Raw genomic sequence first — 15,442 nt, 5'->3', positions numbered from 1 at the left:
ACAGGGCACGTGCCCAGGGGCCATGACCTCCAGGGGGCCCCCATTGATTTTGTTAAGGGTCAGACACACTGAGAAATCTGACTGCTGATGGGTACTTAGCACTTCTGCCCAGAGTGTCGGCAGTTAACTTATTGTTCCTCATACAGAAAAGTTTTACCACTGATTTGCTTCGTTTAAATACTCCACGCCACAAGGTGGGAGCAGTTTGTTTTGCTTGTCCCTTCTGTGGCTAATGTTGTTGCTAGCTAGCTAGAATTTGTAGTAAGCTATTGTTGACACTAACCATCTGTCGGCTCCCCACGTGGAGGTTCGTGCTTTCTAATTGGTTCAAAGTCAAATTCTCAGCCACTAACAAGCATTGTTTTTCTACAGTAGAAACAGCAGGTTCGTCGGTAGCAGGTCGGTACACAGCAGGGACGTCTTTTGTTCTATCAAGAGAAGTAACGGCCTCATAAGTACCTATCGGCAGTCCGATTTTTCAGTGTGTCTGTACCATTAGTCACTCTCATTCAGATATCATTAACATGGCATGTCATGGCAAAATGGGTAGAATTGCAGGAAATTTGCTTTAAAACGGCAAAATGTCTCTCTGCCCCATAGCAAAGTTAGTAGAATTGCATGACATTTGTAATAAAATTGATAACATTTTTCTCCACCCCATGGAAAATGTATAGAACTGCAGAAAACGTATCTCCGCCGTCAAGAGGGGGGCCACTAAAGAAAATGACCCGCATGGTGGGGCCACAACCAAATCTTGCTTAGGCTAGAGACGGCCCTGTATAGACTAATTTCGTAACTAATTCACCTTGGGAAAAACAGAACAGCTCCAACCCCTTTCATGGGTTTTCAGTTCTCCATAGCACCGCATGTTGAGCAGAGGAGAGTGGGTGGGGGAGTGGGTGGGATGAGAGTGACACACAAGCCTCATCACACAGCTCTGGGTTGTGTTCCTGTGGACATTCTGTCTGACATAATTTCACTTTTGTTTCAGGCAGTGGGAGTTTTTCGAGGATGTCAAATCAAATCAATGTTTATTGGTCGCGTACACAGTTTGGCAGATCTTATCGCAGGTGCAGCGAAATGCTTATGTTTTTAGCTCCAACAGTGCAGCAATATCTAGCAATACAATAACAATACACATACAATCCAAAAGTTTAAAAAATAACACCAAATTAAGACATATCAGAACGAGCAATATCAGAGTCCAGAATATAAATAAATATACACTGAGTATACCAAGCATTAGGAATAGCAGAATAGCCTCAATTTGTCGGGGCTTGGGCTCTACAAAGTGTTGAAAGTGTTCCACAGGGATGCTGGCCCATGTTGATTCCAATGCTTCCCACAGCTGTGTCAAGTTGGCTGGATGTCCTTTGGGTGGTGGACCATTCTTGATACACACGGGAAACTGATGAGCGTGAAAAACCCAGCAGCATTGCAGTTCTTGACACAAACCGATGCGCCTGGCACTTACTACCATACCCTGTTCAAATGCACTTAAATATTTTGTCTTGGCCATTCAGCCTCTCGATGGCACACATTACATGTTTAAATTGTCACAAGGCTTAAAAATCCTCTGTTAACCTGTCTCCTGCCCTTCATCTACACTGATTGACATCAATCAGGGATCATAGCTTTCACCTGGACTCACCTGGTCAGTCTATGTCATGGAAAGAGCAGGCGTTCTAAATGTTTTGTACACTCAATGTATATGTACTGTATGTGAATGGTGTGTGTATAGAAAACTTGTGTACATCAGTAGTTATATAGGATGAGCCATGACTAGAATATAGTATATACACATAAAGTGGGTAACAGAGTATGTAAACATTACTAAAGTGAGCAATGTTCAATGACTTTATGTACATAGGGCAGCAGTCTCTAAGGTGCAGGGTAGAGTACCGGGTGGCAGTCGGCTAGTGACAGTGTCTAAGGCTCAGGGCAGGGTACCGGGCATAGGCCGGCTAGTGATGACTGTTTAACAGTCAGAGGGCCTGGAGACACAAGCTGTTTATCAGTCTCTCGGTCCCAGCTTTGATGCATCTGTACTGTCTCCGCCTTCTAGATGGAAACGGGGTGGCTCGGGTGGTTGAGGTCCTTGATGATCCTCTTGGTCTTCCTTTGGCCTTCCTTTGACACCGGGTGCTGTCGATGTCCTGGAGGGCAGGCAGTGTGCCCCCGATGGTGCGTTTGGCTGACCACCCTCTGGGGAGCCCTGCGGTTGCAGGCGATGCAGTTGCCATACCAGGCAGTGGTACACCCCGACAGAATACTCTCAATGGTGCATATGTAGAAGTTCGTGAGAGTCTTAGGGGCCAAGCCAAATTTCTTCAGCCTGCTGAGGTTGAAGAGGCGCTGTTGTGTGAAGGGACAATTTCAGGTCCTCAGTGACAGTAGCCTAAAAACTGGAGCTCTATTGCTGTTGATGTAATTCATTAAAACTGGGCTTTTTCGGTCTCCACAATAACAATTGACAATCGTTTTGAGTGAGTGCATTTCTGATATGTGGCTTGAGTAAGATAAGTGGTTGAATTGTACAAAAATAATAAATAAATAAAAATGTAACCCTTATATACACTATATTTACAAAAGTATTTGCACACCCCTTCAAATTAGTGGATTCGGCTATTTCAGCCACACCCGTTGCTGACAGGTGTATAAAAATCGATCACACAGCCATGCAATCTCCAGGAACAAACATTGGCAGGAGAATGGCCTTACTGAAGAGCTCAGTGACTTCCAAAGTGGCACAGTCATAGGATGCCATCTTTCCAACAAGTCAGTTCATCCTTTCTGCCCTGCTAGAGCTGCCCCGGTCATCGTGTGTTATGCCACACAAGCTCACAGAACGGGACCGCCGAGTGCGTAAAAATTGTACTTGTGCCGACATTGCTTCCAGAGGCCGTTTGGAACTCAGTAGTGAGTGTTGCAACCGAGGACAGACGATTTTTACGCACTGCTCGCTTCAGCACTTGGCGGTCCAGTTCTGTGAGCTTGTGTGACCTACCACTTCGGGGCTGAGTCGTTGTTGCTCCTAGATGTTTTCACTTCACAATAACAGCACTTACAGTTGACAGGGCCGTTCTAGCAGGGCAGAAATTTGAGAAACTGACTTGTTGGAAAGGTGGCACGTTGAAAGTCACTGAGCTCTTCAGTACGGGCTATTCTCCTGCCAATGTTTGTCTAAAAAGATTGCATGGCCGTGTGCTTGATTTTATACACCTGTCAGAAATGAGTGTGGCTGAAATAGCCAAATCCACTAATTTGAAGGGGTGTCCACATACTTTTGTATATATAGTGTATATCCCTCGCATCCATTTTCTCTTGGGCCTTTTTCCTAATTTGTGTGTTTTCTATGCCTGATGGCCCACGACTCGTGCTGAAAGAGGTGCGTAGGGATATCTTTGAGATTAGCCACTCTCCAAACAGCGGGCCTGTTTCCAAGGCAACGCCACAGAGAATAATTCACTCAAATGGTTAAAAGAGGAGCCCAAAACAGGGTCCAATAACCTACCTCCAACAATTCATAGCCACTATACTGCATATTTAGCTTTAACTTTCATTTTGCCCTTGGGTTGCTATTGTAGCGTCCTGTTCAGAATGACAAAACTACCCAAACATAATCCTTTTAGTTGGTTATCGCTTTAAGATTGTAGCTTTACAATAATCAACTTGTATTTCCATGTTTCTTTCCAGTCCTCCAGTCCATTGGAAGACTGGCTTCACTGCAGGAAAACCGGGCCAAGCAGGATCAGACACTCTGAAGTCATCTGAATATCCAATATGAGTTAATAGATTTTTCTCCTCCCTCCCGAAGCGACCCTGACAGTATAATTGCATTGACTTCTGTGAACGTGGGAGTCAAAGAAAAGAGTTGATGGGCTAAAATTAAATGCACATATCATAGCCAATTACGCATTCACTGAGCTGCTCAGTGCCCCTGAGGCAGACTATAATTATAACTAACCTGCCTGCCTGCCTCAGACCTATACCATCATCTATTTCGTGTGATATGTTACGAATTGCAATTCGTACAATATGTTACTAATTTGCAAGAGGTGTATGCTACGAATGCCAATTTGTTGTGGCTAACGTCAGCTAGGCTAGGGGTTAAGGTTAGGATTTAGGTTAAAGATTAGCTAAAATGATTAGGGTGAGGGTTAGCTAACATGCCAAGTAGTTTCAAAGTTGCTAAATAGCTCAAATTGTCAGTGACGACATTCGAACATGCAACTTTTGGATTGCTAGATGTTCACGTTATACGTCCGATCAACCACCCTTCTTTTGTTTTTGCCTTAATGAACCTTCTGTCTTATATAACCATACCTAAAGTAACATATCATACTAACTTGAGTGTCCTGAATTCGAGTATGTCCCAGATTTGAGACCAGTCCGAGTATATCCATAATCTCTGAGTAAACAGTCCATGTAGGCCGTTTCTGTGTTGTGACATACAGATGTGTCTATGCTCCCATATGTAATGCTACTAAAGTATGGCACCTGTAAGTCTGCAAATACTCAATAGTTATCCATTGACTACTAGTCACTTAGTCAAATCATAAGAGAAACCATTTGTTCACCAAGCGACAATTTTGGAAATCATTAGCTGGCAACTCCACTAGCATCCTTCTGCAACAATATCCTAATACTCACTGGTTGTCCTTGATTGGTGTAATACAGGGGTGTCAAACTCAAATACCCAGTGGGACAAAATGTAAAACCTGAACAAAGTCGCGGGCCAACATTGAACAAATGAACCTTTTAATATGGACCCAAACAAGTTTTGCTTTAACATTGAATATGGAACAAGCATCGCTTATTACCATACAATATATAATTTAATAGTGGAGACATGCAAAATCGAATTTCAAATGAAAAAACACATCAATGGCATTCATTTATTAAATAAATAAAATGTAAATAAAAATCGTATGCCTCTTTTCTATTTGCAGCCTTCTGATTTAAATACCAAAATAAACTTTCTCCAGATGCGTCGCAGCTCTCATCCACAGCGAGGGAGAACGCAACGAAATATTTTCCCTTTTCCATCAGCTGGTCATACAGATTGGTGGCAAGATCACATGTGCGATCAGCTACTGTGTTCCTGCTCAGGCTCACGTTTGAAAATGCTTGCTTTTTCTCTGGGCATACGAGGTCACAAACTTTCATCATGCACTTTTTCACGAACTCTCCCTCATTAAAGGGCCGGGATGATTTTGCGATCTCTGCTGCCACTATATAACTAGCCTTTACAGCAGCCTCACTTTGTGATGTGGCTTTTTTGAACATATTCTGTTGTGAAACCAAACTTCTTTTCATCTCCTCTACTTTCTGGCTCCTTTGAGTCATGTCCATGTCCTTGTATTTGTCATGGTGTTTCGTTTCATAGTGTCGTCTAATGTTGTACTCCTTACTTACAGCCACGTTGACTCCACAAACAAGACAAACAGATATTCTGCCTCCCACTTGTCCAGAAAGCTCCTGTTTTCTGCCTTTCTTTTCGCCATTTTTGGGAAGGGATAGCGCGCTGACAGTTGTAGCGTCTATGTTGCTATGACTACTGTCACAGAGGAGAGGGCGTTTCTGGGTCCTGTCCTGATTGGCGCGCGAAAACAGCAGAGCATTATGGGATTCGTAGTATTAGCGGTGAATGCGCTGTATAATACCGGCGGGCCAGCTCTAGTAGTAATTTGGTATTGTCTCGCGGGCCAAATATAATTACCAGAGTTTGACACCCATGGTGTAATAGGACACACAAATGGTTCTCCACAATATATGCTGGCTTTGATCCGCTAGGTGGCAATATTGAGCTACGGAGAAAGGCCTCAGTCCTGTATGGCACAGCAGAAGATGCTGATCTGACGTGAACATGAAAAACATTTTAACTAAGGTTGGGAATGTCAATACAATTGACATTTATTGGCTGCTAGTGGAGTACAATCAAACTAGCAAGGGCAATGGTCACAAGTCAGTCCTAACGTGTCTAATAGGCTAGTGCACGTGTCAAACAAGGCCCGCGGTCAAATTAGAACACACACGCGAGTCTAAATTAGTCAAAAGTTTAGTCTTTTACTTTGTGAAATTACAGCCTGATGCACTCGCATTGGTGAATTCAACTTCAACTGCGCTGCTTTCGTGTGTACCGTTTTTGTTATTATTTGGAGTGAATACTGTACTTTTTTGTTTAGGGTCGCGGTATATTATGCACATCTGCAAGCATCAACGGCTGGACAAATATGTATATTTTGTTTTATGTTAAAATGCTATATAAAGCATCCTATTGTAACGACCCTGGGTTTATAAGCACGGATATCGACTGCCGCACGAGCATGCTTTTGGGGCACAGTCGATAGCGCACTGGACTTCGGGCTAGAAGGTCGAGGGTTCGAGACCTGCTCCCTGCTTGTTTCATTACATTGGTGTCAGAAGTGATCGGAGCTTGCATCCACGACAGTGTGTGCTTGGCCGGTGAGTGCATTCCTATAATACCCTGACTACACCGCTCGCGTCGCGTGCGCTGCAAAATAAATGTAGAAATCGGTTATTCAATTATTGCACCCACACTGCTTGCGGACGTCAACGAGCGTCGCCAAGGATATAAACATTGAGTTGTTTTTTTTAACTGAAATGCACAAGGTCCTCTACTCCACACATAAAACAGTCAACCGAATCTCATCCTTCCAGGATTTATTGGAACAGGAAATTTGCCAAAAGCTGTCTGCTCCACTTTTAAAATCAGCTGTTTGCTAGGGGAAACTGACAACACTCAAGCCTCCCTGATTGTAGCCCTGAAATAGCGCACCTGATTATATCTAAAGGCTGGATATCAGTTGACAAGCTAAAAATCCGGTGCGGTAGCGCTGGTATAGATAAATGCCCGAGGTCCCCAGGGAGAGGTTTGAGAAGTAGGTAATTCACCAACTATTTAAACATTAATCAATTACAACGCATTATACAATTTAGTACAGCAAGTTTGGTTTTATTAATACATTCATAGTTTCAGGGAAAATAGCTACACGCTCAAAACTTTGAGTTCTGGGAAACTAAGAGGTATACTGCATGTGAGCAAAATATGGGAAAACCAAGGACTTGGACAAAGTGATAAAATAGAGTACACCTAAATTAACACATTGCATAAAATATAGAGGGTCAAATCTATAACAAATAGTGCAGAATTGCAATTACACAGAACATATATTAGCGTAACATAATTGGCAGACTTAATACAGCACTTATACCGTTTTGTCCACAAGAAGATCACTAAACGGTGAAGCACATCTACTACACAAACCTTAGTTGAACACTGAAATAAACTGATGAGAACCATGTTACCTGCCGCCAAGGCTTTTGTAGCTCTGACCAACAAACTCTAAAAAGGTTAGAATCTACAACTGTCCACGAGAGACCATCGACGTCGCCTTATCCTACAAATATCCGAAGTCTGAGTCAGGCATAGCATTGAGAAGTTTACCTCGAACAATAATGTAAGCACAATGCAAGTGTACGACCGCTAGCACCGCGCTAAAAATTAAATTCTCAAACCACTGGTTCAAATCAGGTCAGCCACATTCAAAGGCATCTCATCAACTGTCGTATTGTAAAACGTCTCGATATCCCGAAGGATACGCTTGTCCTCTTCGGTCACAAAGTTAATAGCCACGCCTTTTCGGCCAAAACGGCCACCGCGACCAATTCTGTAGAAATGAGGGGGAACAAATGTCAGGTCCAGGAGCAAACTTTGCAATTACATTAAAGACTCAGTCATACCACAAGTCATCTATTTCAGACTACATACCGGTGAATATAATTCTCTCGGTTTGTAGGAAGGTCATAGTTTATGACAAGGGAAACCTGCTGCACATCAATTCCTCGAGCCTGGAATAACACAAAAACTAGTTAAAAGGAAGCAAAGTTGAGGCGCCGACATGAAAATCAAAAGCACATTTGATTTTAAATGTAGTCTGACATTAAGTAACAGATTCCTACAGCGAGAGAAACCCGTGGTGGAGAACAGACCTTTCATCTCCCAAAAGTTGTTAGTGCTAAGCCATAAAAGGGCCATCGCAGAGAAAAACCATTGGGGTTGCATTTTTGGGATAACGCAACATGTACCCATGTTAAATCATCACTAATGACAGATCAGTGATATTCTAGCCTCACCAGTAAGTCAGTAGTGATGAGCACTCTGCTGGAGCCAGACCTGAACTCCCTCATGATCACATCCCTTTCCTTCTGATCCATGTCTCCATGCTAAAAAAATTAATAAAAAAAGAGTTTAAAACATGTTCATTCAACCTGAACTTTATAATACAACTGCTCAATACGACAGCATTTGAGCTCCATTATAATTCTCGTCGCAACGCTTCTAGTGGTCTTACAAGAGCAGAGACGGTGAAGTCCCTTGCGTGCATCTTTTCTGTCAGCCAGTCAACCTTCCTCCTGGTGTTGAGGAAGATGACTGCCTGAGTGATTGTCAGAGTCTCGTACAGGTCACACAGCGTGTCCAACTTCCACTCCTGGAAGAAACAGGAAGGGTACAAGTCATTTTACTGAGCAGGCCTGGCTAGCCTTATGACAAATTATTTCTAAATGGAACATTAGATTGTAGCACAGAATCTTGAGACATAAGACACCGGACAGTAAGCTGTCCACCCGAGTCTCATTTACGACACTGCCTTCACTTTTCTTCCTTGGTGTACCCACGCTCACATGCCCACAAGGGTCAAGCCCAGAGGCTTCACCCCCACAATTTTAGCAGGGTGCTTTAAAAAAGAAGGGAAATTCTATATACTTGGTTGGACTACAGGAACTCAATATTTGCAACTGAATAAATGTGGAGCCATGGCGTTGGTGAACACAACCCACCTCGCGCTCTACATTGATGTAGAACTGCTTGATACCCTCCAGGGTAAGCTCCTCCTTCTTCACCAGGATGCGAATTGGCTCTCGCATGAACTTCTTCGTCACCTCCAGGACATCCGCAGGCATGGTAGCAGAGAGGAGGACCACCTGTGGAGATACCGGAGAAACACTTGTTGCCCTGTGAACTGGAGAAATGCACATGTCATCCGAAGTTGCTGATTCATTGTTGCACTGGGCCTCGAGACGGACGCTAACGAATATTAAGAACGAGGCTAGACCACGACGCATTTCCAGTACAGCGCAAAGTGCTGTCCTTCCACGCATTATTGCAGAAACCAAGCTAACCAGTTTCTTTATGTGGAAGTGGGGTGACTAGGGGAAAACAACCTCATATGATTGCCTTGTGAATATAAGGTCACAGGTTCAGCTCCTATGCTCTTCAGCAAAGAATGCAAAATAGTTGTGTATACTTGCACAACATTTTACTGAGTTACTGTACAAAAATATTTTTAAAATGCAACATGTAAAGTGTTGGTCCCATGTTTCATGAGCTGAGTAAGACACCAGAAATAATCCAAACCAAAAATTGTGTATATTTGTTTACATCCCTTTTAGTGAGCATTTCTTTGCCAAGACAACCCATCCACCAGACACGTGTAGCATTTCAAGAAGCTGATTAAACAGCATGCTCATTACACAGATGCACCTTGTGCTGGGTACAATAAAAGGTGCAGTTGACAATGCCACAGATGTCTCAAGTTGAGGGAGTGTGCAATTGGCATGCAAACTGCAGGAATGTTCACCAGAGCTGTTGTCTGAGATTAATGTTAATTTATCTACCATAAGGCACCTCGAACAGTTTCAGAATTTAGCAGTACAGCCAACCGGCCTCACAACCGCAGGCCACGTGTAACCGCGCCAGCCCAGGTACTCCACATCCAGCTTAGTCACCTGTGGGATCGTCCGAGACCAGCCACCCGGACAGCTGATGAAACTGAGTATCTGTCTGTAATAAACGCCCTTGTGGGGAAAAACCAATTCTGATTGACTGGGCCTGGCTACTAAGAGGCTGGGCAAGGCTAATAAGCGGGTGGGCCTATGGCGCCACCCCTGCCCAGTTATGAAATTCATAGATTACTGCCATTTGCGTCATACAGCGCAACACATCTTCACATAGAGTTGATCAGGCTGTTGATTGTTGCCTGTGGAATGTCTCCCACTCCTCTTAAATGGCTGTGGGAAGTTGCTGAATAACACCGATCCTGAGCATCACTAATTATCGATGGGTGACATGTCTGGTGAGTATGCAGACCATGCAACTGGGAAATGTTCAGCTTCCAGGAATTGTGTACAGATCCTTCTGGCATGGGGCCGTGCATTATGCTCAAACATGAGGTTATGGCAGCGGATTAAATGGCACGACAATGGGCCCCAGGATCACGTCACTGTCTCTGCATTCAAATTGCCATCGATAAAATGCTAATGTGCTCACAGCTTATTCCTGCCCATACCATAACCCCACCCATGGGCCACGCGTCACAATGTTAACTTCAGCAAACAACTTTCCCACACGACAGCATACAGTGTGCACGGTACTGTTGTGGCCATCGCAGGTGAGCATTTCCCCACTGAAGTCGGTTACGACGCCAAACTGCAAGACCCTAGTGAGGACGACCATGCAGATGAGCTTCCCTGAGACGGAGTAGAAATTCTTCCTGCGGTATCATCCGAGACAGTCAGAAATAGGCATTCTATTTTTGCTCTATTATATAGTGGCAACTACAGGAAATGTCAATTAAGTGCACAAGGCTACATGTATGCATAACGTTCACTGAATAAATTTAATAATCCCCCTTACTCACACGTGTTACTGTCAAGTTAAACAACAAAAGCAAGCTCTTCGGGCTACACTGCACATTATTACATTGTACACTTTGCCTGTGGAAATCGGTTCTACAATGTTCCAGCAGAGCATGAGACCCTTTGTTGGCATACCCCTTTTTATCCACTGTATTGAAAAAGGGAACAAAAGGGAAAGTGTGTGGTGTTCCTTTCACCTTTAGTGGCATCCAGCTTAAGCCAGGCCCGGCTCCAGCTACACTTGATCCCTGAATCCACTTGTTTAGCAACGAACGCCTCATTTTTTACCTAATTCTTAATTCTGAAAATTAACCACATACCGTAGAAGGAAACATTAGTTCATAGATAAACTAACATTTCACACAGATTGCCAGGGTCCAGTAAGCAACTAACAACTTGAGGAACGGCAAGGAGCTAACAATTCTTGTTCCACCGCACTTGTTCCCTCACCTCAAACTTTCCAAATGCCAGTGTTTCCCGTTTACAGCTCATGCAGTACACTTCATCACCTTCCCACCCCCGTGGTCAGGCTTCTCACCTACCTCTACGTTATCATTCAGGGGACGCGCTGCTCTAACTGGCAAACTGCCTTTCCACTCGCCGCCGTCTTTCCAGAGCGCACGCTGTCGCTGTAACATAGCAAGTTGGTTGTCTTCAGTCACATGAACAATTGGCTGAGCCTTTTTTCATCTGATCTACACAGATCACGTAGGTTACCTATTTTGGATTCAAAACGGTACATTTCGCTGAAAGGTGACTAGTTTGCGTCCCTGTTAATCAGCTTCTTGATATGCCGCACCTGTCAGGTGGATGGATCATCTTGGCCAAGGAAAAATGCTCACTAACAGGGACGTAAACAAATTTGTGCACCAAATTTGAGACATAAGCTTTTAGTATGGTCATTTTCTGGGATCTTTCATTTCAGCTCATGAAACCAACACTTTACATGTGTGTGTATGTATATGAAGAGACCTACTTGAATGTTTGTGCTCAGTTTCTGAAAGATCTCATAGATCTGATCCTTAAAACCACGACTCAGCATCTCATCAGCTTCGTCCAGGACAAACATCTTGATGCATTTTGGAGCTATAATATAGTAGACAAGACTGCAATTTAGCACATGTATTGTGATCAACAAGCTAGGAAGGCCTCTAAAGAATATCAATGGACGAGAGAAATGAAGTGGTCAGATGGCAGATACTTACACTGATGAGTACTTACACAGGTATCTCCTGTTAAGCATGTCAAACACCCGGCCTGGAGTCCCAACCACTATGTGGGGGGCCTCGGCCGTCAGCTTCTGCATCTCGTTGCGGACGTTGGTGCCCCCAATGCAGGCGTGGCAGGCCGCCCCCATGTAGTCTCCCAGAGCCAGAATCACCTTCTGGATCTGAAACGAGTCAAAATGTTTAATGGTGATTTACTCTTGGCGTCAATGCATTATATTGACTTGAGGGTTTCTTGAGTGATCAGTATAAAAATTTGTCACCATTATCAGGTCTGTCCCGAAAGATGAAATGCCATCATTTCACTCAACCCTCATTACAGAAGGGAACTGAAACCCCCCATAACAAGTGGTGTGCAAGGAGTCAGGTCAACTTTCAGAGCAATGCAGCCATGGACAGAGACTACACCGATCCTAAGAGATCCGTCACCTCCTTTAGTCCAATTTGTTGATTTTGCATGAAGGAAGGAAGTGGGGAAAATATAAATACCTTTGTTTGAGACTTAATATGCCGCCTTGGTCTGATACACACTTAAGTTTATCCTGACCTCAGGTACAGCATACCTGCTGAGCCAGCTCCCTGGTGGGGGCTAGTACCAAAGCCTGGGTCTCTTTCTGCTCCATGTCCAGCTGCTGCAAAATAGAGATGGCAAACGTGGCAGTCTTGCCAGTGCCTGACTGGGCTTGGGCAATGACATCGTAGCCTGGGTGGGGGTGAGAGCAAAGGGGTTTCATGATCAGAATGCAAATTAAGCCCTCATTCACTTGAGTGATCAGTATGACTAAAAAGTAGTTTCCCACTGCAGTCCCAGAAGATGGTATGCCATCATTTCAACAAATAAGAGGTGGTTTAACTTTCATTCATTGGTATAAACAAACCTTTGATTTACATACCTTTGATACAAGGAATGATTGCCCTCTGTTGAATGGCCGATGGCTTCTCAAAACCATACGCATAAATACCCCTAAGGAGTGTCTCCTTCAGGGCCATGTCATCAAAGTTGTCTGTAATCTCATTCCAGTTGCTCTGCACAATGACATTAGTATTTAGCTTACAGTGTACAAATTATAAAGACGACAAAAGTAGTTGATTACAGTGAGTCAACTGCAGGCCTATGCTTGAGGTTGAGTGATCAGTATAAAAAGTAGTCACCATTATCAGGTCTGTCCCGAAAGATGAAATGCCATCATTTCACTCAACCCTTGTTACAGAAGGGAACTGAAATCCCCTTTATAACAAGTGATGTGCAAGGAGTCAGGTCAACTTTCAGACCAATGCAGTCATGGACAGATGACACCAATAATCTGAGATCCAGCATTTATTTTAACCAAACTCATTTGGATTTAGCAAGGAGTGAGTTGAAAACGTACCTCGATGACACCATCAGGCTCCATCCCCTCTGGCCCTGCGTCATGCTCACGATCTCTTGAGCTATAGGTGAAAATAAGGGGCAGAGTCAGACAAACGGAGCAACCAAAACATTCCGATTAACCTGAATATGTTTATTGGGAGAGGGTTGGTGAATAAATTACAGGAAAATCCACATCAGCCAAGTTTAGCATGAAAGTGTGATGAGTAAAATACAAAGTTGAAATGCCAGGGTCAGTTTCGAAAGATGGTATGCCATCATCCCACACCAAGTCATAAAAATCTAAATTACATTTAGCTAGTGTTGCTTATTGAGTAAAACCTGTGGTGTCCCAACGTCACCGACTTGGTTGGTTTGTCTCGCACGTGTCAACATCCCGATGGGGCAAAAGTTATGTAACGTTAGCTAACTAATATTCGTTGGGGCTGATGATCTTATTGAATTTCGTAGGCTTAACAAACAGTCCCCCCCCTTCTATTCCTGCGGCCAACTCAGTGCGTGGCAATGTTTGCAAACTGACTAGCTAACGTCAGTCAACTACATAGATCATTTAGCCAAACTAGCTGGAATCAAAGCCATACATTGATTACTCTAGTCTGGCTGAAACTTAGGTCAACCTAGGCTGGAACTAGGCCGTGGATGACACCATCTGACGTTATCTAGCTGGTTTTAGTGGTAAACATCACATTTACTGACTGTAGGCATGTCAAAATTGTGTCTAGATAATAACATTCTATATTTTTCTGCATATTCTATGCATCAGCTAAACATGAGGCGGGCGTGAACTACCATTCTTGACAGAGCACTAACGTGGCTAGCTAACGTTAACTAACATTTAGCTAACAAGCTAATGCCAATGGTGTCCGGCGTTGTAAACCACCTAGCTAGCTAGTTTCTAACGAATAGCTACAAGATGAATGGAAAATGCATGTCATTTTAATGTGACGCCAGGAAACAAAGGCTTTACCTGTTGTAATCAGGAGAATCGCTAGACATGATCAGTTCAAACTTCAACATGCGACTGGAAAAGATCTACAGCGAGGAGGACAAGCGATTTTATATGGCCGGACTATTTTCACTGCTATGTAAAGTGTCAATCTGGTAATTTTTCGGGACAGACAAGACATTCTCCACACAAAGACAATATTTTTAATACACTAATATTTATGTTTTATGTGTTAATACTGTGAAGCAGCGTTCTACAAAGCGAAAACAACAAAATATGTAGACTATATTTTATAGCGGAAGGATATTGCAGCATAAATTGCATGTGTTTGGATTACTACGGCGTTCTCATCGTGTCAAAATTTATGGCATGCTAAATTCTATGGAAAATTTACTCAAAATGGTGCATGCACCTTTGCGAAGACAACATATCAACTTTATGAAATAATTTCTAACCTCACACAGTCTCCTCTGTTCCTCATTTCTCATGTATAGTAACGCCCTGTTTTACCACTCATACATTTGGAATGTTTTGGATTATTTTCTAACTAGATTTATAACCTTCCCAGCCCAGGCCCATGAAAAAAATGTATACATGTTTTTGTTGTTGTGTAAAGTAAAGCATTCAATTCAATGAATTGCCTCCCAGAAATGTATGTCATTATCAATCTCACAACTAAAACCCCAACTACAAAGTCTTGCCTTTGATAGCTAAATACAGTATTTCACTTGTGTAAAACCTGCAGGTGCAAACCCAGCTCACAATTCTAGGGAGATAGAACGTTTTTGTAATGTTCACCTGTTTGAGTGTCAATTTTTTCCATTAGTTAGGGGAACATTCTATCTATGTTAGCAAAATCCTGAGAACTTTAAAAATATATATATGTTTTGGTGTTAATGTTAGGAGAACATTCCCTTAATGTCTTGCAGAACATGGTTGCAATGTTCTCCGAATATACAACAAATGTTCTAGATGGGTTTTATGGGTGTTTTAAGAACATTCATGTGTACCATTTTCTGAGGGTTAGGAGAATATTCCATCAACGTTCCATCAAACATACACAGAACATGTTTGCCATGTTCTTAGAATATACAATGAACAAAAATATGAATGCAAAATGCAACAATTTCAAAGATTCTACTGAGTTATAGATTATATAAGGAAATCAGTTAATTTAAA

The 15,442-nt window shown here is 43.0% G+C and overlaps 1 protein-coding gene and 4 non-coding genes across 6 annotated transcripts; all 5 read right to left on the bottom strand.

Moving 5' to 3' along the window:
• Positions 1-6,958: 6,958 nt before the first annotated feature.
• eif4a2 (eukaryotic translation initiation factor 4A2) lies at positions 6,959-14,415 on the bottom strand. Of its 2 annotated transcripts, XM_071362461.1 has the most exons (12): positions 14,285-14,415; positions 13,319-13,379; positions 12,842-12,974; positions 12,512-12,651; positions 11,944-12,112; positions 11,699-11,808; positions 11,265-11,351; positions 8,866-9,009; positions 8,379-8,516; positions 8,161-8,250; positions 7,796-7,875; positions 6,959-7,694 (listed from the first exon to the last, which is right to left on the bottom strand). In XM_071362461.1, exons 1-12 carry the CDS (start codon positions 14,332-14,334, stop codon positions 7,550-7,552), a joined length of 1,347 nt encoding a protein of 448 aa, XP_071218562.1. In that variant the 5' UTR covers positions 14,335-14,415; the 3' UTR covers positions 6,959-7,549. The 2 variants fall into 2 exon arrangements, with proteins under 2 accessions (XP_071218562.1, XP_071218563.1); XM_071362462.1 differs by lacking the exon at positions 11,265-11,351.
• Positions 8,601-8,778, bottom strand: LOC139551419 (small nucleolar RNA SNORA81). The gene has a single exon (XR_011670285.1). It is a non-coding gene; the product is annotated as a small nucleolar RNA SNORA81 (small nucleolar RNA).
• LOC139551420 (small nucleolar RNA SNORD2) lies at positions 12,186-12,256 on the bottom strand. The gene has a single exon (XR_011670286.1). It is a non-coding gene; the product is annotated as a small nucleolar RNA SNORD2 (small nucleolar RNA).
• On the bottom strand, positions 13,075-13,145 carry LOC139551421 (small nucleolar RNA SNORD2). The gene has a single exon (XR_011670287.1). It is a non-coding gene; the product is annotated as a small nucleolar RNA SNORD2 (small nucleolar RNA).
• On the bottom strand, positions 13,515-13,585 carry LOC139551422 (small nucleolar RNA SNORD2). Its single transcript, XR_011670288.1, has one exon. It is a non-coding gene; the product is annotated as a small nucleolar RNA SNORD2 (small nucleolar RNA).
• Positions 14,416-15,442: the final 1,027 nt, after the last annotated feature.

Source organism: Salvelinus alpinus, chromosome 23, assembly GCF_045679555.1.
Source record: "Salvelinus alpinus chromosome 23, SLU_Salpinus.1, whole genome shotgun sequence".
Taxonomy (NCBI): domain Eukaryota; kingdom Metazoa; phylum Chordata; class Actinopteri; order Salmoniformes; family Salmonidae; genus Salvelinus; species Salvelinus alpinus.
The sequence above is the reverse complement of the archived record's forward strand: the minus strand, read 5'-3'. Positions and strand labels throughout refer to the sequence as shown.

Excerpts from the sequence above, each read along its gene's own strand:
- eif4a2 (XM_071362461.1), bottom strand. The coding sequence starts at position 14,334 with ATGTTGAAGTTTGAACTGATCATGTCTAGCGATTCTCCTGATTACAAC. Across the intron at positions 12,652-12,841 it reads AATCATTCCTTGTATCAAAG|GCTACGATGTCATTGCCCAA; the intron begins GTATGTAAATCA and ends ACCCCCACCCAG. Across the intron at positions 8,251-8,378 it reads ACTTCACCGTCTCTGCTCTT|CATGGAGACATGGATCAGAA; the intron begins GTAAGACCACTA and ends TAATTTTTTTAG.